The sequence below is a fragment of the Rhizoctonia solani genome, chromosome 6 (assembly GCF_016906535.1).
Source record: "Rhizoctonia solani chromosome 6, complete sequence".
NCBI lineage: Eukaryota > Fungi > Basidiomycota > Agaricomycetes > Cantharellales > Ceratobasidiaceae > Rhizoctonia > Rhizoctonia solani.
The window spans coordinates 2,323,607-2,347,965 of NC_057375.1; the positions used below are offsets into that span (position 1 = coordinate 2,323,607).

General features: G+C 45.5%; 4 protein-coding genes across 4 annotated transcripts; 2 read left to right on the forward strand and 2 right to left on the reverse strand.

Annotated features, from left to right (window-relative positions):
- Positions 1-699: 699 nt before the first annotated feature.
- Positions 700-2,429, reverse strand: RhiXN_06152 (Dyp-type peroxidase family; the record flags this gene model as incomplete). Its single annotated transcript, XM_043325968.1, has 6 exons — positions 700-938; positions 996-1,103; positions 1,175-1,711; positions 1,786-1,868; positions 1,921-1,940; positions 1,992-2,429. 6 exons carry the CDS (start codon positions 2,427-2,429, stop codon positions 700-702), a joined length of 1,425 nt encoding a protein of 474 aa, XP_043181400.1.
- A 6,459-nt stretch (positions 2,430-8,888) lies between these two features.
- Positions 8,889-13,492, forward strand: RhiXN_06153 (Retrotransposable element Tf2 protein; the record flags this gene model as incomplete). Its single annotated transcript, XM_043325969.1, has 2 exons — positions 8,889-10,049; positions 10,103-13,492. The coding sequence occupies 2 exons, from the start codon at positions 8,889-8,891 to the stop codon at positions 13,490-13,492; spliced, it is 4,551 nt and encodes a 1,516-aa protein (XP_043181401.1).
- Positions 13,493-15,150: 1,658 nt separating this feature from the next.
- Positions 15,151-17,870, reverse strand: RhiXN_06154 (DDE superfamily endonuclease; the record flags this gene model as incomplete). Its single annotated transcript, XM_043325970.1, has 8 exons — positions 15,151-15,332; positions 15,388-15,565; positions 15,627-15,938; positions 16,589-16,613; positions 16,814-16,983; positions 17,036-17,392; positions 17,442-17,660; positions 17,835-17,870. 8 exons carry the CDS (start codon positions 17,868-17,870, stop codon positions 15,151-15,153), a joined length of 1,479 nt encoding a protein of 492 aa, XP_043181402.1.
- An 802-nt stretch (positions 17,871-18,672) lies between these two features.
- Positions 18,673-22,636, forward strand: RhiXN_06155 (Hybrid signal transduction histidine kinase; the record flags this gene model as incomplete). Its single annotated transcript, XM_043325971.1, has 10 exons — positions 18,673-18,780; positions 18,851-18,949; positions 19,028-19,164; positions 19,220-19,239; positions 19,299-19,303; positions 19,374-19,402; positions 19,467-19,867; positions 19,942-20,758; positions 20,824-22,126; positions 22,178-22,636. 10 exons carry the CDS (start codon positions 18,673-18,675, stop codon positions 22,634-22,636), a joined length of 3,378 nt encoding a protein of 1,125 aa, XP_043181403.1.
- Positions 22,637-24,359: the final 1,723 nt, after the last annotated feature.

Consider the following 24,359-nt stretch of genomic DNA (forward strand, 5'->3'; position numbering starts at 1 on the left):
GACTTAGTAAGTGGGTTCAAATAGATGTAAGACTTTGAAGTCATGCTTGAGCTCTCGAAAATGGAGACACCGTGGTTTGCTGCGTCGTTTTGCGTGGCACGTGTGGTCATGTAGCTCCTTAAATATGAATAAAAAAAAAAATGCGTGGCACGTGCTCCCAATCCATTCTATCGAAGAGGATTTTGTTCGTAAAATGTCTCACGTAATTAGCGGCAAAAGCATCTAGGGATCAAGAGCGCCAAAGTCATGCCACTAACAGAAAGCTATGACTCTTACAAAAATACCCTAACGCTTGGGCACATGCTAAATATTCACTAGCTTGGCTCATAATTATGGGAGTGGTGCTCTCGTGTTGAGCTGTCAGTGTCATATAGCTCGAGCGATACATGCATCCATACAACATATCCATTTTTGAATCCAGTATATGTGACCAGCGAAAAGTTTTCTACAAGTCTCAGTTTGTTGGGTTGATATTATGGTCGAGACTAAGGTATGTAGTATAAACATATTCACTCTACTTTCATATTGTCTCGAGATTACCTGTTGACTGATTTACGTTTAGGTGCCTACAACAAAATGTAGTATGTTGTAGTCAGACAGGAAGTTCATTTACATTCATCCCCAAAACACCTACGCTCTCAATACCATATATACATTTCGTTTCTCAGTCAAATCCGCTTCATCTAATGGACGCATACATCACAGATGAACGGTACAAAGCTGCTTTAGAGTTTTGAGCGGCGGAACGAAGAAATACCCGCCTCCGCGGGGGATTATGAAGCGCCTAACATTGAGTTCATGTCCCATGTTATCGGTCGTTACACGTGCCTCTGACGGCTTTGACTGGTCGTTCTGCCCAATCAAGGGATCTAATCCCCATACATTGAAGTTTGAGCTATTGTGTTTGGTAGGAGGAAAATCCGGGTTATTTGCCCACACTGAAATAGATTAGGAGCTTAGTTTACCAATTCGACCTGATATGCATAAGGTCTTACTAGTCTGCTGGAATTGGGATCCTTGGACAATATCATTTTGGTAAGCAACAAAGGCTAGCCCGCGGCTATGTCTTGTCTTGTGCTCATTACTCTCTTCAGGTTTTACTTCTAAAATTAGCGAGGTGCGGTGAGCATGTATCAGCTCTTGCATTTTGTCACATCATTCAGAATGTTCATACCCGGCCCATACGCGATTCCTGCTCGTATAATATTACTCTGATCGAAGTCGAACTTCTTTTCATAGTTTTCTGAATTCGTATAGTCGACACGGGGGTTCAGTTTACGGATGTGCGCTGAGAACGGACATCTCGCTTGGTCGTCAGGCTTGAATAAGAAATTATTGACCTGCATCGGATCGTTGGCGATGGACGGGTTGTCTTCATGTAGCGAGAGCTCTAAAGGTGTTCCTACAGTTCCAGTGGTTATGTGATTGTTGAATCGTCCAAGCGATATGGAAAACAAACCGCTTGGCCATCGTCCAACCAACTGGGCAGCACGTAGCGCAGCACCCTTCTGCTCAAGTTGATCAGGTGAGATTCCAGGTATTTTTAGATCAATCGCGTTATCTGCTGTCCATTTGTGAAACTCTGGGACTAGTTGGTCGTACTGTCTAAAAGCCATATAGCTTCCATTTTTAGCCCAACTAGGACGCTTGAACGCCTCGCCTTTCTCGCCAGTGCGGTCATTATCGCCTGGGTCCCCCACCAGAATGTTACCTGTGAAATATGAAGACAGGATTTATAAGCAATAAAACCGAGGGTTTTATGGACAAATAAAATCAGTAGCATACCGCGTTCCGCTTCCAGCTGTCCTGGAACTTTCTGACATTCACAAAATACGCCTTTCAACCATGGATTTGAAATTCCATCCTTCCTGGTGCAGAGGTGAGAGTCGAACATACTATAACTTAACCACGATTTCTTACCAGCCAAAATGCTCATATCCCTGAGGTATGGATGACTAAATAACTTCATAATTGAAATCATGGAGACCAACCTTGTTAGAACCAGGGCAAACCTGACCTCTAAGCTCGTAAATTACTTGTCCATTATCACCAAGGGATGAATTGATATCATCCCTGAACTTTTTCAGAGTAAAGTCCGAATCACTGGCAACAAGTAGGATACCATGAATTTGGTCATGTTGCTTTTTGAATTCTTCAATCCATTCCTTTGGCACCCCTTCTTTTATAGGGTCACCTAGCTGTGCAGCGCATGCTAATTGTCCTTGCTTGAGGACATCAGGAGTATCAAAATCAGCATAAAGCTCTTTGGGGTCAAGACCTAGAGTTTCAAGACCATTATAGGTAAATGCAATGTTGACAAATCCCATGGACAACAAATCCTTAGTTCCTGTAGTCTTGAAGCTTGCAATACTCTCCCTGGCATTGATGACAACTTGAGTAGATGATATCTTGGGGAATAGACTTGGCATTGTGTGTTGCTTGAAAGATGCTATAAGAAACAAACTCAGCAACAGCTTAAGCCCTTTCATGAGTGCAGACCTGCATCTCAAATCTGAAAGAAAATAAAATCTTCCATGTGTTTTGGAAACTGGACACTGTTTTGTGAAGGTAAGCTCCCAGATTCATAGAAGTTCAAAATAAGGTGTGCATACATGACATCTCCCTGGACATTGTCAAGATCTACCTCAGACTTGAAGTCCTTGTTGGGACACTTGGCAGTATGAGTAAATATTAATTGTTTTGTAGTCATTGTGTAGAGAGGAGACAATGCAAGGTCACCCATGATCAGGCAGAACCTTTGCCTAGTAGTGTATATATTCAGGCCCATTGAATAGAGTTTATCAATATGGTATTATTGAATAGGATCTACAAACACTTGTGATGACATGCCAGCATTTTTGCCATCTGTTATGGATATGACATTTCTTCAATAATCTGTACTTATTTCATTAATTACACTAGTAATCTTACAGTAAATAAATGAGATAAAGATGCAAACTAAGGTTTTCAAGGTCCCTCTATCCAATTGCAACCTTTGCAAAACCTATAAACCTCAGGAATACCCTTAATATGCGACATCTTTAGCATATATGCTGTTTTCTCACTCATTTAAATATACATAAATTCAGCTGAGTAGATAAACAGTAACAAGCAATATTTCTCCTTTTTTAGTATTTATTATACAAGATTCTATCTTGTGGCTACACACAGAAATATTCAGGGTCCCCCCTGTTGCATAGGCAAGTGCTCCGGCGCTTAATCAGCGCTTAAGCGCCGACGCACTAAATGCGCATTTTCTCCATTACCCGGGCATCTCACACTGCCAAATTGCTTGCGCTTAGGTGCGCCTATTTGTGCGCTCCAGAACGCTGGGTCAAACACCCAAAACGGACAATATTTGGCAGAGTTATGCCTCATTTACTGTAAGTACCCAATGCAGTGGTATCCTACCTTTGGGACTGTTTACTCCAAGGATGAAACACTTAGCCTTGGGACATCTAAGGACCCACACAGGTAAATACTGCCTTGGGGCAAATATTAGGAACTGTTGTTTGTTTACTATGTACCAAAGTATTGGCTCCATCAAGTGTTTCAGTTGCCACATGTACCCCCTGTACCCCCTCTTGGTATCAATCATGTATATACTTGTTTGTGTGCCTTCTCAGGGTATAAAAGGACCCTGTAAAGACACTTCTAATGCATCCATTTATCCACTCTTATATATTGGCATATACACACAAGCCTTTAACAGCTTATCTATAAGTCCTATACTTATTAGGCAAATCCTGTAAATCCTGTACATTAGTCAGGTAACCCTCTTACCTAAGGTACTATCCCAGAGACCTTAAGTATACATACCCTTAGTCACTTGGGCTTAAGTAACATTAGTCTAAGGTACTATACATGACCAACCACCTGCACTTCATAGTTGCTAGACTATTTGTTAGGAGTTGTTATTCCTGATAACCTAGCCTATATTGTGCATATATTCTGTGCATATATTCTGATTCTTAATACTAGTTCTTAGTTATTCCCATATACATTTTGTATATATTGATTCTTTCTTACTCCTGTACTTACACAACTCTTAACACCATCCCTCTTTGCTTGACTTGGGGTCCCCAATAAGATGTCAAGTAAGAGATCAGATGCAAGTTTTTTGACAAATTGGAGAAGGCAATGTCCCACCCTGTTACACCCTCTTGAAATATACCATCAGAATCCCCTGAATTTTCTATTATTTTTAGTATTTTTTATGGACTCTATATCTTTTGTTTTTTGATCATGTGATCTTGGCGCTTATTATGCCAAGATGCTGTGCCAAGATGCTGTGCCAAGGGTGCTTAGGAGAAATCCATGCTTCTGCGCAGCCTGCAGCATGCTTCTCTTTTCACATGTAGTCTTCTATTCACACATGCACAGACCACATGTACTTAGAAGTTTTGTCTATATATACAGCAGGAAAATTGCTTGGAAACATCAAGTTGATTTTACCTTGTCTCTCATTCATTAGAGGAGGTTATCAGAAAGCCAGCTAAGTAGCTGGCTGCCAGTAGTCCAATGCACTTACCCCTTTTACTCACTTACCATACCTCCAGGGCTCAGCCCCCCTTGTCAATAGTAGTTAGAAGTAGGACGCCATAAGCGTCATAGTTACAGTAGTATAGCAGTAGTATAGCCTTAGATAGCAACTTGCAGTGTTTAGTACAGCCTTAAGTGCCCATCTACCAGCGTGCACCCAACCTTACAGTTGGCATGCAACACACCCAGTCAACTAATCTCTGTTTGGATGTGAAGAGTGAGTTTTGTTTGGAATGGCACTGTCTTATTCCATAAGCTATCTATGGAACCAACCAAGTATACTGTAGTTGTCAAAATAAGAACAACATGTCATGTCACACAATGTGATTTTTGTTGTTCAATTTTTGCCAAGTAACAGTGGTTCTGAGGCTCCATTGTTCAACTTTGCCCAAAATGTCAAACATGAATGAGTATATACAAATGAGCAGAATTTTTATTAAGGAATGTATGTATATATGTTTTCTAAATGAGATCAATTACTCCATATCAACATTGCTCTCCCATCATCCTCACTATCAGTTAGAACCTTGTCACCAATGTATACAATATCCCCCTTGTGCTTTGACACAGACTCAGGAAGCCAGAATGTTACACCCTTACAAATTATACCATTAGACTTGGACAATTTTTCTCTTATTTTTAGCTTTTTTTATGGACTTGATAGCTTTTGTTTTTTGATCACATGATCTTGGTGGTTGTTACACCCTCCTAACATATACCACTAGATTTGCCTGATTTTTCTGATATTTTTACTATTTTTTCCAAACTCATTATCTTTAGTTTTCCAATCACATGATCTTGGCACTTACTATGCCAAGATGCTGTGCCAAGATGCTGTGCCAAGGCCGCTTAGGAGAAATCCACGCTTCTGCGCAGCCTGCAGCACGCTTCTTACTTTATATGTAAACTTCTTTCTCCCACGCACATGGACCACCTGTAGATAGTCTCTTGTGTTATATAAACAGCAGGAAAATTGCTTGGAGACCCCAAGTCAATTTTACCTTGTCTCTAATCACAGACAGGCCCAGTAGTCCAGCTAAGTAGCTGGAACCTTCAGAAGCATTGCACTCACTCCTGCCTCAGACAGACCTACCACACCTCCAGGCCTAAGGCCCCTCCTCACCATAGATAGTGTCAGAGCCAACAACTACCACAGGGTAAGCCTAACAAGCTATTGCCTAATATAGGACTTATCAGCTAGTAGGATCTAACAGAGCTCAAGGCAACTGCCAGATAAGGGGTTGGACAAGACCAATATAGTAAGTGTGCACTGTGCTATAAAGATAGCTGGGCAAAGGACCCTTGACAGGGACTGGTATGCTCTCAGGCAATACTCTTAAGTGTATGTCTTAGGGTAGTAGTGTTGAATGAGGATAAGAGGTTGAGTTCTGAGGCTTAAGGCTCTCAGAACCCTCCTTATATATTCAACAGAGAAGGGGAAGAGTAATTACATGTACAAACATAACAACAAAGATAAGGTCACATGACCAGAGATAAGAAAGACATGATCACATGACTAAAGGTCATGTGATTAGATTACATAATAAGCGCTCAGCGCCTAAATAGCATAAAGATGCATATATCCATAAATCTTCATGAAGATAGCGCATATATTCACTATTTCTTTGACTTAGTGGATTCTAAGGTGGTCACGCCTCTAGGGCATGACATGTTATACTCCACTGTAAGGTGGGGTACACGCTGGTGGAACAGGTGCTTGTGGCCATACTACTACAGGTATTGCTTATCTAACTATCTAATTAGGCTGTGCTACTAACTACTAGTCCACTTAAGGTGGCTTGTCATAACCCATATCTGGAGGGGTTATTACCATATATATCCACTGTCAAAGATATATATAGTATATATGATGCACAGTGATATATTAATAATATAAGTTGCTGGGGGACGTTGCACTCCCCCCGCCCCCCTAGCTGCGGGCCAATGTTAATGCCCGCAGGCAAGGTCTGAATAATATATTATTATAGAAGAGATTATGTCATCCCCCCCCCCCTCAAATCCATAGTAGTTTAGTATAGTATTTGATAAAGGACTGGAGGGGGGGAGGTCATGTGACCTGGACTTAGAGAATATCACTAAGTCCAGCCATGTTGACCATAAGTCTCTTATATGTGGGAACTTGGAGGTTCTGAGTGTATATGTGCTAGTATATGCGTGCTTGCGGTCATGTTGGTGTGTAACATGAGTGTGTTGGAGGCTTGACAAGGTCAGGGCTCATGGAAATAATGGAAAGGGTTGTGACATGGCTACTAACTATCTAATTCTAGAGCAAAGGGGCCAGAGGCCTGGAGGTGTGGTAGGTAAGGTAGAGGGGGTAAGTGGCTTCTGAGGACTGGGGGCTGGTTACTTAGTTGGCTGAGTACCTTCTCTAATGAATAAGAGACAAAGTAAAATCAACTTGGGGTTTCCAAGTGATTTTCCTGCTGTATATATAGACATAGAGGCGCTATTTACATGGTCTGTGCGCATGAGAAAAGAAGTACTTATATGAAATAAGAAGAGTGCTGCGGGCTGTGCAGAAGTGTGGATTTCTCCTAAGCACCCTTGGCACAGCATCTTGGTGCAGCATCTTGGCATAATAAGCGCCAAGATCACGTGATTGAAAAAGTAAAGATAAAGGGTTTGTAAAAAATACTAAAAATATCAGAAAAAAGAGGGGAATCCAATGGTATATGTTAGGGGATTGTAACAAAAAGACAATGCATTAAATGGTTTTATCTGATCAAATGGAAGGGATATGGACTGGAGGATAACTCATGGGAACCCAAAGAGCTTCTGGAACACAGCCAGGAGGAAATCCAATGCTTCAACAGGTCACAGCTGAAAAAGGCTTGTGACTCTGCCAAGAGCCTTTAAGGGGGAGCAATGTTACACCCTCTTAACATATACCACTAGATCTGCCTGATTTTTCTAATATTTTTACTATTTTTTCCAAACTCATTATCTTTAGTTTTCCAATCATGTGATCTTGGCGCTTACTATGCCAAGATGCCATGCCAAGATGCTGTGCCAAGGGCGCTTAGGAGAAATCCACGCTTCTGCGCAGCCCGCAGCATGCTTCTTACTTTATATGTACAGTTCTTTTCCCACATGCATGGACCAGCTGTAGATAGTCTCTTTTGTTATATAAACAGCAGGAAAATTGCTTGGAGACCCCAAGTCAATTTTACCTTGTCTCTCAATCACAGGACAGGTTATCAGAAGCCAGCTAAGTGGCTTGGCTGCCAGTGGTACCAAACTTACCTGTTATAACCTCCTTAACTATACCATCAGAATCGCCCGAATTTTCTATTATTTTTAGTATTTTTTACGGACTTCATATCTTATGTTTTTCGATCACGTGATCTCGGCGCTTATTATGCCGAGATGCCGCGCCGAGATGCCGTGCCAAGGGCGCTTAGGAGAAATCCACGCTTCTGCGCAGCCCGCAGCACGCTTCTCATTTGTCCTCTGTACTTCTTTCTCTCACGCGCACAGACCATGTAGATAGTGTGCTTTGTCTATATATACAGCAGGAAAATCACTTGGAGACCCCAAGTTGATTTTACCTCGTCTCAGATTCATTGAGGAGGATATCCAGCCAGCTAAGTAGCCGGCCCCTTAACCTTCAGAAGTTACTCCCTTATCTTCACTCACCACACCTCCCAGGCCTAAGGCCCCCCCACAGTAGTATAGAAGTAGCAGGCCGCCTTAAGCGGTATTAGTATAGCCTAGTTTAGTAGATTAGTCAGCAGTGTCTTGTACTAGTTACGGCCCTAAGCGCCCATTCCCACTAGTGTGTGACCACCTTACAGTGGCTCACGACATTGTAAAATCGACTTTCTGTAGGCTTTGATCGACAAGGAGAAGGTCCCCTGTACTAGCACAAGGGAAATCACGTGATTGGGGCCACTTTGCGGGACATAATAATCAAAAGTCCCCCACCCCCACGTAGTACCGAATTGCTATAAGGCAGACGGATCCTAATCCCCCGCTTACCACGTGTTTTGCCGGAACACAGCAGATAGCGACCCTAGACAGCTGATTCACCCGCTTGCTAAAAACCCGCCCATATCACGATCGCCAGATCTGTTGATTTGTTGTAGGGATAGTCCAACGCTAGGTGTCTGACGCAAGGGTTTAGCGTTCACACTCTGCACAAAAACCGCCCATAAGTCCTGATATAGGCACCCTTCCCCACGCCGTTTTTCACAATTCCATCCACACGCTCTGGCGTCCCACACCCCTACTCCCGTCCCTCTAGTCGTACCAGCCGTCGCTCAGTTCCATCCCATTCCCAACCACCCACTCGCAGCCCATCTCCCACTGCGCAAGACTTGTCAGAAATGGAACCAGAGCCGACCATTAGCGCTCTCCTCGAGGCTATCACAGCCCTCACAGCCACCGTTGGGTCCTTACAGGACCAAATCCGCTCCCAAGGCCAACAGCTCAGCGAGCTCAAAGCCATATGCAAAGAGACCGCGGACCTTCTCGGTGACAAGGACCAAGGGGGAGCCACCCAAACCCAAGCACAGCCTGGCCCATCGACTGGGCCTATTACCCCTCCTTCTCATACAGGAGGACAAGCCGACACTCCAAGAACGGCTAGGCCTGGGCTCAGGGACCCTTTCCGCCCCACCAGAGGCACCACTGGGTACGACTCCGAGGAAGAACAGCCAAGGAGGATCAAGGAGGAACCTTGCGGAGCGCTTAGGGATCTAAGGACCCTCACCCCCTTCAGTTTGGGCTTGGACACCAAACGTCCCAAAATGGAGCTACCAGATCCATTCAAAGGGGAGATTCGAGGGCGAAAGGCGGTTCAATGGCTAGACCGCATGCTGTTATGGGGGGCCCTTCACAGGGACCAATTTGAAGAGGACAAACAGTTGATTGTCTGGATCCTCTATCACATGGAGGATAAAGCCGCTGATTGGGCACTCCCTATTATTGGGAATATCCTCAAGGGGGAAACCAATGCCCCCACGACCATCCCTGCCTTGTCAACCAAGTTCAAGGAAGCCTTTGCGGATCCAGACGCCAAAAGGGCCGCCGCCAGGAAAATCGCGGCACTCTCCCAAACCACTACCACCTCCGAGTACGTCACGGAGTTCCGCAATCTCATGGCGGAATTAGACTGGAACGAGGAAGCCTACATTGCGCAGTTCACACGAGGCCTCCACTGGAAGGTGAAGGAATTGCTATCGACCAAAGATAGCGTTCCTGACGAACTCAAGGCAATTTTTGCGGCTTCTATAAAAATTGACAACATTCGCCGCGAAAACAAGGAGAACCGCCCAAAGAAGGCACCTGCCAAGTCCCCGGCTACCGTAGCCACCACTTCCACCACCACTCAACGGGTCCGACTGTCAGAGGACCCCAATTACGTAACACCGGAAGAAAGGGATTGCCGCCGCACGTCTGGCCTCTGCGTCAAGTGCGGTCAAAAGGGACATGGTATCAAACAGTGCCCCAATGGCTGGAAGGCCACATTCAAAGAGGTGGCTAAGGTTGCTGAGGAATCAGAATTGGGAAAAGATTGAAGTCGAGGACTGCTGCCAAGCCCCCGACTCAGAAAAAGGACATTGTAGATACTTGCGTAGAATTTGTTTCTGTTGGACTCGACTCTAATAAAAAACCGCTATTATTTATCAATCTACACGTCCAAAATTCCCAGGCAGAACCCATTAAAACCCTTATAGATTCCGGCGCTACCTCCAACTTCATATCCCCGAGCTTAGTAGAAAAACTCAAAATCCCAAAAACCCAACTCGAAAATCCACGAGTTGTGAGAATGTTAGATGGTACAATCTCCCAGACTGGTCGCATATGGCACCAGGTTCATCTCACGGTTTCGGCCAATGGCCACACCCACTCCATCCCATTTCTTGTTTGCCCCATTGGCAATACCCCGGCAATCCTAGGCATGACTTGGTTAACGGCAGAAGCTCCTCTCATCGATTGGCAACAGGGACTAGTCACATTCCCTGAACAAATTCAGATTGCCTCAGAAGAGGAAGCAGACTCAAACCCTTTAGCGGATCTTCCCCCACAGTACCACGAGTTTGCTAAAGTCTTTGGTGAAGAAGAGTTCAAGGTCCTCCCGCCACATAGGGAGTATGACATATCTATTGACCTCGTTTCGGACGCCAAACTGTCTCCAGGACCAATATACGGCATGACTGACGCGGAATCCAAGGCACTGAAGCAACACATAGACGAAGAATTGGCAACAGGAAAAATCCGTCCTAGTACCTCTTCTGCCGGCGCCCCCGTCATGTTTGTCAAGAAGGCGGACGGATCTCTTAGATTGGTAGTTGATTACAGGAAGTTGAACGAGGTCACCCATAAGAATGTATATCCTTTACCAAGACAGGACGACCTCATGGCCAAACTCAGGCATGCCAAGATCTTCACTAAATTGGATTTACGCTGGGGCTACAATAACGTCAGGATCAAAGAAGGAGATGAGTGGAAGACAGCGTTCAGGACCAAATACGGGTTATTCAAATATCTGGTAATGCCGTTTGGCCTTACCAATGCCCCCGCTGCCTTCCAGCATTTCATGAATGACCTATTCAGGGATCTCATTGACGTCACAGTGGTTATATACTTGGATGATATCTTGATCTTTTCGGAAAAACCTGAGGAACACCCATCCCATGTCAGGGAAGTACTATCCCGGTTACTAAAGAATCAGCTATTCTGTAAACTATCGAAGTGCCACTTCCATGTCACTACAGTAGATTACCTTGGCATTGTTATCTCCCCAGCCGGTTTTTCCATGGACCAGAAGAAGATTGAAGCCGTCACCACATGGCCCACACCTAAAACAGTCAAGCAGGTCCAGGCCTTCTTGGGTTTTGTCAATTATCTCCGCCGGTTCATTCCTAATTTTAGCTCCATTGCGCGCCCTCTACATAACCTCACCAAAAAGGAGACCCCTTGGTCATGGGGTAACCTAGAGGAAACGGCCTTCCAGGAACTGAAAACCCTTGTCACCCGGGCACCCGTCCTAATCCACTCCAACCCTAACCTCCCCTACTACCTAGAAACGGATGCATCAGGCGTAGCCATGGGAGCTATCTTAAGTCAACAAGGAGAGGATAACCGCCTTCACCCAGTTGCATATATGTCCAAGTCCTTCTCCGGAGCAGAAGCCAACTATGACACCCACGATAAGGAACTTTTGGCAATCATCAAGGCACTGGAGGAATGGCGGATATTCTTGGAAGCAACGGAAAAACCAATCCAGGTCTTTACAGATCACAGAAACCTGGAATACTGGATGCATGCTAGGACCTTCAACAGGAGACACGCGCGCTGGCGGATTTTCCTGAGCAATTTCCATTTCGAGATACACTACCGCCCAGGGAAGCAATCAGGAAAACCGGACGCACTGTCAAGAAGATCAGACTATGTTGACCAACCTCCAGAACCAGAAGTCATGCTACCAGCAGAAGTCTTTGCCAATACGTCAGAAGAGGAGCTGGAAATTGTCACGGAAATACGCTCCAAGCTAAGGGAAGACCCATCCCTTGAGCCTATCATCCAGTTCCTAACTGAAGACGCGGATAATGCTCCTCCCTCCATTCGGAAAGCTTACAGAGATTACAACTGGGAGGAAGATCTACTTTGGTATCAAGGGAAACTTGTGGTCCCAGACTCAGAGGCCCTGAAGGAACGATTACTCAGGGAATTTCATGACTCCCCACTAGCGGGCCATCCGGGTCAACAGAGAACCCTTGAACTCCTAAGTCGTAACTACTGGTGGCCAGGGATGAAATCAACAGCCAAGGAATGGGTAGAATGTTGTCCTATCTGCCAAGCCAACCGACGCGCCCATGCTCCTGTCATTGCCCTTAAACCCCTAGAAGTCCCCCCTTATCCGTTCCACACCATCTCTTATGACTTCATTACAGGGTTCCCCAAGTCCCAAGGTCACGACGCTATACTGGTGGTAATAGACTCCTTTTCCAAATTTGGCCACTTCATCCCCACTTCCAAGAAGGTCACAGCTAGGGGTCTGGCAGATCTATTCATTACCCACGTCTGGAAACTCCATGGGCTACCTGTCAAAACAGTCTCGGATAGAGGAACTACCTTCACAGGGAAATTCCTAAGGGCACTTTACCAGCGACTCGGAGTAAAACCAGCATTCTCCTTGGCTTATCACCCAGAGTCAGATGGGCAAACGGAAAGAGTCAACCAGTTCATCGAGTTTTACCTACGCTCCTACGTAGCAGCCAATCATTCCGATTGGGCAGCTTGGCTACCATTGGCAGAATATGCGTACAATAATGCCAAACACGCAGCAACGGGAAAAACACCCTTTGAACTGGTCTACGGACAAAACCCAGTGATGAACCCTTCCAATGTCCCAGCCAACGTACCAGAGGCAGACAATGTAGCAGACACACTAGCCCGGGAATGGAAGGAAGCTGAGTCAGCCCTCAGACTAAGCAAAGAACGGATGACCAGGAACCAAGGAACAATACCGGAGTACTCGATAGGAGAAAAAGTCTGGCTGGATGGAAAGAACGTAGAACTCAGGACCAATTCAAACAAGTTGGACCCCAAACGTCTTGGTCCCTTCAAGATCCTTGAGAAAATCTCCAGCCACGCCTACCGCCTAGAACTCCCAGAAACTCTAAAAATCCATGACGTCTTCAATGTTGGGTTGCTATCAAAGAGCCACGAGTCACCTAGTCAACCATTTCCGGAACAACCTCCCCCTGAAACAATAGAAGGGGAGGAGGAGTATGAAGTTGAGCAGATCATCGACTCAAAGCGTCAACAGGGAAAGTGGTTCTACCTGATAAAGTGGAAAGGTTACGGTCCAGAAGATAACTCCTGGGAACCCAAGGAACTCCTAGAGCATAGTCAAGAGGAGATCCAACGCTTCAACAAGTCGCAACTGAAAAAGGCTTGTGACTCCGCCAAGAGCCTTTAAGGGGGGGGCAATGTTATAACCTCCTTAACTATACCATCAGAATCGCCCGAATTTTCTATTATTTTTAGTATTTTTTACAGACTTCATATCTTATGTTTTTTGATCACGTGATCTCGGCGCTTATTATGCCGAGATGCCGCGCCGAGATGCCGTGCCAAGGGCGCTTAGGAGAAATCCACGCTTCTGCGCAGCCTGCAGCACGCTTCTCATTTGTCCTCTGTACTTCTTTCTCTCACGCGCACAGACCATGTAGATAGTGTGCTTTGTCTATATATACAGCAGGAAAATCACTTGGAGACCCCAAGTTGATTTTACCTCGTCTCAGATTCATTGAGGAGGATATCCAGCCAGCTAAGTAGCCGGCCCCTTAACCTTCAGAAGTTACTCCCTTATCTTCACTCACCACACCTCCCAGGCCTAAGGCCCCCCCACAGTAGTATAGAAGTAGCAGGCCGCCTTAAGCGGTATTAGTATAGCCTAGTTTAGTAGATTAGTCAGCAGTGTCTTGTACTAGTTACGGCCCTAAGCGCCCATTCCCACTAGTGTGTGACCACCTTACAGTGGCTCACGACATTACCCCTTTATTTTGACCTATCACACCTCCAGGCCTCTGGCCCCTTTGCCTCAACAGTAGTTAGTTAGTTGTTGCCTTAAGCAACTAGTTATACAGTAGTTTAGCCTATTAGGATAGATTAGTCAGCTTTACCTTGTAGTAGATACAGCCCCAAGCACCCACCTCTAGCAAGTACCCACCTTACAGTGGTGTACAACACACCACTAGCACGTGACCAACCATACAGTTGGGTCACAACACAGAACAAGAGGATCAACCAAGTAGTCATTGTCATAATCAGGGGTGTCATCTTCCCCTTTGAACTTGGAGTCTTTGCCAGTAAGACAAGTATTGATGACCAAGAGTGCAAATTCCCAATCATCAAAAAATTGATAGTGCACTGTAGTCTGATTTGCTGGGGAAGTGAGAAAATCATAAGATAAATTCCAGCCCTTGAATTCAGCCCAATGCCATGCATCAAGAATTGTTGTACTCCACTGTAAGGTGGGGTACACGCTGGTGGGACAGGCGCTTGTGGCTGTACTACTACAGACACTGCTAATCTAACTAACTATCTAGGCTGTACTACTGACTGCTGATCTGCTTAAGGTGGCTACTATCTAACTATTTATGCAACAAAGGGGCCAGAGGCCTGGAGGTGTGGTAGGTCAAGGTAGGGGGTAAGTGTGCATTACTACTGGGGGGCCAGCTACTTAGTGGGCTGGATGATCCTTCTCAATGAATATGAGACAAGGTAAAATCAACTTGGGGTCTCCAAGCAATTTCCCTGCTGTATATATAGACAAGAGGGTAAATACATGTGGTCTGTGCGTGTGTGAAAAAGAAGACTACATGGGAAATAAGAAGAATGCTGCAGGCTGCACAGAAGTGTGGATTTCTCCTAAGCGCCCTTGGCACAGCATCTTGGCGCAGCATCTTGGCATAACAAGCACCAAGATCACATGATTGAAAAACATAAGACAAAGAGTTCGGAAAAAATAGTAAAAATATTAGAAAAATATGGCAACTCCAATGGTATATGTAAAGAGGGTGTAACAAGAATGACCTGCAGGTGGTCTTGCAACCATTTCCATGAGTCTGTGATCTAACCAATGCTGGCATTGCAAAGAGTTGCAGGAGTGGAGTCCATGACAATGTTCTTGGGTTTCACCCCTTGGCAAAGCTGTTTCTTGGTAGTTTCTGCCAACCATTCAATGCACAACAACTTAATTTGGTGCTTGAGTGGCCAATTGACACCCATGTTGCATGGTTGGGCAACAGATGTACCTATCAATTTCCAATAGAATTAGATGGATTGGGTGTGAAGAAAACAATAACTTACATCCTCCAGGAACATAAAGTAAGATCAGCCAAGGAAAGCTACTCTGGAGCCACTTCTGGAAGGGTTCCTCCTGATGCACAGCCCAACAATCAAGGAGTAAAATTGCCTTCTGCAGATGCAATTGCTTGAGATGGTGCCACTCATGTTCAATGAATGGCACAAGAGCTTTGAGAACCCACTGAGTTGTCAAACACCTGTTTGAGCATGCTTCTGTGGCATTGGAGATGTAATAAACTCACAATCATCATAGCATCAAGTGTACTCCAATGCTTATTCCCTCCAGGTGTGAATACAAACTTGTATGCTTCACAAAGCAAGTCTGCCTGCACTGATGGGAGTGAGACAGCAGTTTGACCCTTGTAGATAGCTTGGTAGGGTAATATCTGCCCAGCAGCAGTAACAGCAGCCATTAGCATAAATTGTTGCTTCTCTTCTTTGCCAACTCCTGAAACCTGAGAGGATCCCTGGAGCTCCCAAGTCTTGGTTCCAGTACCCAGGTAAGAAACCCCAGTTTGATTGGTGTTAATGATCAGTTTGGGAGGGATGTTGTACTGGAGGACGTTCCAAGCCAAATGGTGAGCAAGGTCAAGGCAGTGATCTTCCTATTTGTTGGGAAGCTTGGCCTTATCTTGAGTTGTTGATTGCCATGTCCAATTCAGCTCATTGCACATCAATCTTTGGACAAAAGAGTCAGAGCATTTAAACTGGGGGTGTCATAAACAGAGGAAAATAGAACTAGCTGGAATTGAACCAGCTTGACCACTAAGCCATAGAGCCTGTTATAACCTCCTTACCTATACCACTAGATCCAGACAATTTTTCTGATATTTTCACTATTTTTTACAAACCCTTTATCTTGTGTTTTTTAATCACGTGACCTTGGCGCTTATTATGCCAAGATGCCGCGCCAAGATGCCATGCCAAGGGCGCTTAGGAGAAATCCACGCTTCTGCGCAGCCTGCAGCACTCTTCTTATCTCCATTATGTACTTCTTTTCTCACGCGCACAGACCATGTAGATAGCGCCCCTTTGCATATATATACAGCAGGAAAATTGCTTGGAAACCCCAAGTCAATTTTACCTTGTCTCATCCTCATTGAGGAGGATTAGTCAGCCAGCTAAGTAGCTGGCCCCAGTAGTTCTCAGATGCTCACCACCCCTCTTACTCATCACACCTCCCAGGCCTTAGGCCCCTTTGCACCAACAGTTGATAGTAGTAGGTTGCCCTAAGCAACATTAGTATAGCCTTAGATAGTTGGTTACGTAAGCAGTGTACTAGTTGTATGGCCTTAAGCGCCTGTTCCATTAGCAAGTACCCACCTTACAGTGGTGTACAACAGAGCCCTATTATTCCTCTGCTGACAACCCATGATTACACCTGCTACCCCCCAAATTTGGGCTTGGGCCAGCATGCAACCACTTGTACTGGTCATGTGACCATGTCCAGGACAGGGGGTCATGGAAGAGCTTGGGTGCATCTGCAAGGATAAAACCCAATGTTACACCTTGGGTAACAGAGTGTGTGATGAGACAACCAGCACATTGGATGTTTGAGAGAAGCTGCACAATGTTTTTGAGCACTTGGGGATATTTGTCCTGTACATAATGTTAGTCAGATATGTGACATATATGCGTGTTATTTACATACTAGTTGTGCTGGCCAACCAAGTTTTGAGCCCTTGCTGCCAACATGCAGTGGTTTGACCTTCTTTTTTGACTCTGCAGCATGTGCAACACAATCCATCACTTTGTTGGTCCACCCGGAATGATTGTCCTTAATCCAGTGAAAAACTGTACCACGTTGAAGCGCCTGGAATAATGTGCCATTGGGTCCAAGCTTGAGCTCCTTGACAATCAGCTCTGGGTGCAAAAATTCACAGAGGGCTGCTGCGCGTTCAATCATAGCAAATTGAGTTGGCCCAAAGTAGTTTGTTGGCGATGCACGTCGCTTTTTTGAGTTCTCAGCATTGGTTGTTGGTAACTTTTCACAAACAAGCTTCATAACCTAGGGAACGTGAGCGATTTATGATTTAAAAGTGAGCTGGAAATCTTACCTTGATTCGATGAAGTGTTACCGGATTACGAAGGCCTTGTGAGGCTTCGGCCAAAGCAACGTTATGCTGGTGCTTTCGCTGTCGCTCTGCTGCCCCCTGGCGCTTGTGTTGCCGCTTTTGGTTGCTTTTCGACAAATCTTGGGCTTGTTTCCACTGACAATTGTGTTGAATTTGCTCGATCCCACGTTCGTCTTGCTCCTTGATCTGTTCGGGGGGTGGCTTTTGAGAAGTAGGAAATAATCAGCGTCATTAAGTATACTAGGTGTTAAGATAGAAGATTAGATGCGAGCGAGAATAGCTGGAATGAGTGTAGGTAGATAGAAAAAACAGAAAGGAGTGACAGTCGAGTGAGAATGCAGCAGAGGAAAGAAGTAAATTTAGCTATTTATGTACATATGGCGAGACCCGGAGACGTAAATTGGGTGTCATCGACCCCCAATAGCTGGTTGTTCAGATCTACGCAGTCACAATGAAAAACCGCTTCGTTGTTCGTCCAAAACCCAAATTTTGCGTCACGCGGCGCAGGCGCCGCGTTGTTCGATTTATGACGACTACAGTAACCCAAAGACTGAAATCTGAATGAGACTGAATGAATGTAATCTTTCTTTTACGTGTATCTTCGCTTGCCTGATTAAGGGGGAGTGTAGAAATATCATGTATATTGTAGTAAATACAAGAAGAATCTGGAATGTACTGGAATATGCATGTAATCGAGTCAAGCGACGATGCCTAGTCATATACTAGATGACTCGACTATAATGTAAAGGTATAAATACGGGTGCACTCGACCGTATAATACCCCACCTCTCTTTTCTTTCTCTCGATTCACACTACTGTCTTTACTATCGTTTTGTATTCATATAATTCTATTTACAAGATTATTCTTTCTACAATATATGCAGATCATCGGCATCGGCGTAGTTGCGAATAGGTGTAGGGTCCAATGTTTGGTTATCGAGGGGAGGTCCTTTGAAACGTACCCTTGCGGCGCTGATCGCACTAAAAGGACGTTCGAAGGACGTCCTCTAAACGACTCAATTGACTCTGACTTGCGTGCGGACAGTTGACTCGGAAGCTGTGCTCAGGAAATAAAGTGAGCGCTAGCATGTTAGCGCTAGTAACGCGCTCTTGACATTCTAGGTAAAGCGTTAGACTAATGTCAGTTGAAAGGCACGAGCGCCCAACGGACAACTTATAATGCACTACTACAGTCTAGACCACCCCATCCACAATGGATGTTCTCTTACCTCGTCATCGATGTATAGGTAACCAACGAAGTTCAAGTCTTCCAGTAGAGCTCTACACTCCAGACATCCTCGAGAACCCCGCCGAGAAAACAGTACGTGTATGTCTTCTCGATAGGCATCGATTCCGTATCTCATATGAAGTCAATGAAATGTTTTTAACAGTCGCTCGGTGGGCACCCACAATCTCCAACTCACTGCCAGTGCCCCGGAGAGAAGATAAAACACTCCGGACAATCAAAAAGGGAAGATGTAAATACCAAGGTGAATCCAATGTGCCCATACCCCAGAGTTATGCGTGAGAAAACTGAAAACAATCGTTACCACACTTTTGTCCGATAGTCGCATTTGCACGATGAGTGGTCATATCTGAGACCCGACGAACGTGGCGCAGAGTTGGGCAGGGAGGCGAGGGTTTGGAAGGTCTACGTGGGGGAGACTGAAAAATGGGATAAGGAGATGATTGAAGGATGGGAAAAGTGAGTGAGGAACCTTCGTACAGGCGATGTATGTTACTGAAACCTCTGCTAAAAGGTCCATGGATGCACTATTAGGTAAGCGTACGGTATCAATTCTTCGTTGAGCTGACCGCACTAACTAAAGGGGTTGGCAGTTTTTGTAAGCATCTGTTCTAACACCGCTCATCTGATACAATGAGCTTACGGACATCTTCGAATCATCGTGATAGGCGGCATTATTCTCGGCTGTAACAGCTGCGTGAGTGCTGTTTAACTACGGTGAAGAAGCACCTCCATGTCATGCTAAAAAAGGACTTCTTTAGTTTTTTGATCGAAAGCTCGGGTATGCTCAAGCAAGATCCCAACGACATCTCTGCGGCGGCTTTACTTATTATTTCTCAAGCCGCGATAGCCATTGCTACCAACAACGCCTCTGTTAAAGAGCCCACCTTACCCAAGCAAGGTATTATATGGCCATCCGATTTCGCCCCTTCCCAAAGCGCTATCATAATCAATACCTTATGGTACACGTCCCTCACCCTCAGCATCGCAACTGCGTTCATGGCTATGCTCGCCAAGGACTGGTGCTATTCGTTTGGAGCCAAGCGCACAGGACACCCCTTTGACCAGGCACACCGGCGACAACGCAAATGGGAACTAATCGAACGCTGGAAAATGCAAGAGTTGATTCAAGCTCTTCCCTTCATGATACATCTATCGTTATGTAGGTTTGTTTTAACATTATAGAATTGGTACCTTCTCACTTACAGGGGAATAACACAGTGTTGTTCTCTGTAGGCTTATGCGTCTACCTTTGGGATCTAAACCATACTGTTGCGATCCCTATTGTGTGCATTGCTGGGGCGTTTTTAGCCTTTTATCTCTGGTCCAGCTTAATTGCGAGTATTGAGGAATTTTTCCCATATACTACTATTGTCTCCCGGATTCTGCGTTCCGGCAGCCTTCTATCACTCTACCCGCCTATTCGTAAAATTTTATCCCAGGTCACATTTGCATTAGCTCAGCTCTACGTTTGGGCTATTTACCTTTACTTGGCCCTTGCATACATCCCAGCTGGGATAATAACTGCAGTATTTGCTCTTCTGATGGCTCTAGATAAGTATTCGTTACGCATTTTCATCAAATCACCCGGCGTACTCTCTAGCCTTATCGAATCATTCTGGTCTACTGCTGCCTTTTTACCGGTTTTGCCGTGGTACTTTGTTGGTGCTTTGTGCTCCCCTATCCACTCTGGGATCAGCCATGCGCTAAAAAGGCTTCAACTAACTCAAGATCTTACAACAAGCCTCGCGCTCAGTTGGCTCATAAAGCATTGCGAGTCCCCGAGTGCGGTTGATATAGCACTTCAAGCAATTGCCGGAGCGGGCCAGGGGTTCCCAAAGGAACCATTGCTATCATGCCAGGCGATTGTGAAAATTATGCAACTCGTTGTTTCGCATGATTCTTCCTATGAAGACGACGCTCGTAACGATCGCTACATCCGAGGTCTCAAGTTTTTGGGCTTCAATTCTTCGTTGATATCAGTGGACAAAAAGTATAAGCCCGAAGAAGATATTAAAGTGATGGTTTGGGATCTCAAGGCCAAGCGTGAGCGGTGCGAATTCTTCTGATTCAACGGTCTCAATAAGCTCTGACCAATCAAGTGTTGTTCGAAAATAGAAAGATTGCTGACTTTATTAAGGACGGGAGCTTTGTTCCAAGCGATAACAACTTTCAAGCAATAAAGATTGGCAATTCTGTCGCGCCCCGGTGTCTCGATTTATTGACAGGAGAGACCGAAACTACCGCCAAGACTCTTGGCGCAATTACTCAACTACTTTCTGGTCATCTTGTGTCCAAGACTGAAAGACTTCACCCTGCTGCGCTGCATTCTCTTGCCAAGGCAGCGGCGCTATATGCATCTCTGTTGACTTCTCCCAAAATACCCCCTAATCTGGTTAATTTGTGTATGGCTTATTGCGAAGAGCTGGCCCATGGATACTATTATGGGGACTCTACGTGCGACTTTGGAACCGGAGTCATGTTCATCTTATGCGTTTTATTACACGGGAATTCTAGTATTGGGAAACATCGCCCGACGGGGCTGCTCTCAAAGCTTGAACATCGAGCCTGCTCATCGCGAGCGATTCATATGCTGTTGGACACGTACACCGAAGATGAGAAACTTCAGCAAGAGATATTTTGGGTGGCCTGCTTTGAGATTCTATCCAATGCTTCGATATATGGCCTAGAAAAAGGTGCCAACGATTGGGAAACTCTCGAATATTGGTGCACCCAACGTGCCACTGAATCCTTGACCCGGCTATCCCCTCCACTTTCTCAAACGTATACATGGGACAACGATGAACGGATGATCAAAATTTCACGCAAACGATTTGTTGACGCGACTACCCAGGTCTATGGTCTTATCATCGTATCGCGCCCGTTAGCCCGACCCCCCCATCTTCCTGACTCAATATACACCATATTGACGGTTATCGCCTGCAGTAGCTCGCCTGGAACCTGGGAGTTTCAAGAATGCAACAAATTGCTTGCACAATCTCAGCTACCAAAACTAAGCAAAGGTCTTGTCGATAATATATGCGCGCAAAATATCGCCCACTTGTATACCGAACCCTTGTGTATGACGCCGCTATCAATATTTGTGGATGCCTACGCTCGGAATCCTCAGTCGGACGCCCAGCGACATTTTTCAGCCATCCAACTTTGGCTACTATTCCGCCTCGCAGAGCAAGTGTCTTTGATTAACAGTGAGGAGAAGCGTTTGCGATTGAGAAGAAACCTTGGAGCCATGATCCGGACCATTCCAGAGCTTCGAAACAAAAGTCTTGATCGAGTTCAAGAGGAAATCGAAACATTGATAATCGAAAACTATAGAAGAGACCATTCAGCAAATGGCGCAGTAGTAAATAAGAACAATAGTCCACAATCCATTTGGGATCGTATCACTTTCCGCTTAAAGGTGATTACTCTTTACTACATATGATCTCTGATGTTTACTATGTTCGTATAGGCATGGCGCCTGAATACCAGTACAGGGAGTACACTGTTACAGATTGGCAACTGCCATAATTTAGAAGAAAACGGTCTCCCAGTGGACACAGAAGCTCGTATACTGGCAGTAAAATACCAAAGAGAGTATACGTTGCGGATCATCAAGCTAATTCTCGAGATACGCGGAGTACAAGGAAATCAAGATCTAATACCACTGATGGAAGAGGACTGCAAAGGGCTTTCCGCTGGCGTTAGAATGCGCCTCAACCTATCGGGCTTGAAGCTCGGGCCACCAGTTCAATCCAGAGACAAACCTGGTCCAGAAACAACACCCGTGGTGGAACCACTGCCAGTGTCTGATGAACCTGGATATGTGGCAGTTGAAGTACATAAATTACCTAATCCGTCCCACTCGGAGAATTACAGCTGTGATATGGGCTTGCATAGATTGTTTTACGGGTCCTCCGAGGCCCTGTAATACAGACACGCTTCAAGAATTACATATTTAGTAGCCATATGCGCAATGCATAATGTATATATACCACTATAGATATCCTATCCAGATCTGTGCTGTTGATTCAAGAGCTCACTATATGTTAACTTTAAGTTAGAAATCTGAAAGTGAGCCCGATTTCCAAAGTCTTTACCGCTGGTTGCACACCGATAGACCGCTGCACGGCGACGCCTTTAGGGTCTGGTTTAGGGCAGTAATGATGCTTATGTAACCACTGGTCGCGCGCAATCACTGATCATGTATGCGAAATTTTATATTGTCCGCCATCCTACACTGGCAAATTGGTCGCGATCTAGTAGTCTTAGTATTTCACAAAAGTGAGCGGACATCGCTTCATCAAATAAACAAACCTACCAGTGTTAGTGAATGATTTACCCAACGACGGGCAGCTTTGAATCGGACTACCAGGGGCGTTTGAGTTAGGGGGCACACGGGGGTATGCGCCCCAGTCGCATGTATATAGAACGTACCCGCATACGCAGAGATTCATCCTTTCCGCCGCTACACATCCCCATATCCAGTGCCATGCTCTTTATGCGATGACTCTGGCTCTTCAGTCAAGGCCAAGAGTATCACCTAGGTCACGCCCAAGGCCCTCGAAAACCTGAGACTTCTTCTGCATATAATGACTGTTGTATGCTCGGAGCCCTTGGTGTCAACCCGTCGTATCCCAATCGCTGATACATTGTCACATTCCTGGTGGTGTAATAACGATGCCTCCAGACGGCTTACAACAATCTGCAACTGGGCCTTGGGCCGGCACGTGATGAACAAAGACGAGAAGAGATGCATACATGACAAGGGGAAAAAAGATGCGCGTACGATCCAGACCGGCAGACGCATGGGGGTGGGAGCCGGAGAGGCGGTACGCCGAACCGGGGTGCCACCGGGGCCGAGCCACCAAGCGAGCTGGGTGGGCGGCCGAACCGGATCGTATGCGTGTAGAGAAGGCGCGGGCGGGTGGGAACATACAAAGAGAAAAAGCGGGGAAGACGGACTGGATAAGCTCTGCAGCGAGCACGTTGTGCTCGCCGAACGTAGAATGGAAGAGGCAGGGCGAACGGCGTAAGCGCCGAGAGCAGGGTGCAACAAACAGGGCACAAACATGAGGGCTATTACAGTAGTAAGGGCAACACGCAACGGCCTGGTCGGCCCAGTATAAGTTTTGCGTCCTTCACAAGCTCCGTCGCAAAACTATACTTACATCGGGCTAATACAAACATTCTGCAGGCAGTACAAGTCAGAGAGAGCAAGTGAGGTTTATACTTGACATAAGGATAATGACACGCGCATGTAGAGAGTGAATGGCGGCCCTGAGTATCACTTAGATTTCATCTGGGGGACAACCAAAATGCTGGAAGATCACTGCTTAGTAATTAATTTAACCCTAACTTTGTCCCTATGCTCCCCACTGTAAACGGTCTATCGATACGCAACCAGCTGTAAAGCAAAGGTCGTAAGAATAGACTATGCCATCTTCCGCTGGGTTCGGAAATAGCTCCCGTGCAATTGTTGAGGTAGTTCATTGAGTCCTAATCCGGATGCCGAATCCGCCTCATATCAGTCACTTGTCATGCAGTCAGCTACTGGAGTTTATAGTGAATGTATGGTCACCAAAAAGTAGCCGCGTCCGTGAAAGAGTCTAATTATCAGGCAAAACAAGTAGTATTCATCGATCCGCCGTCTT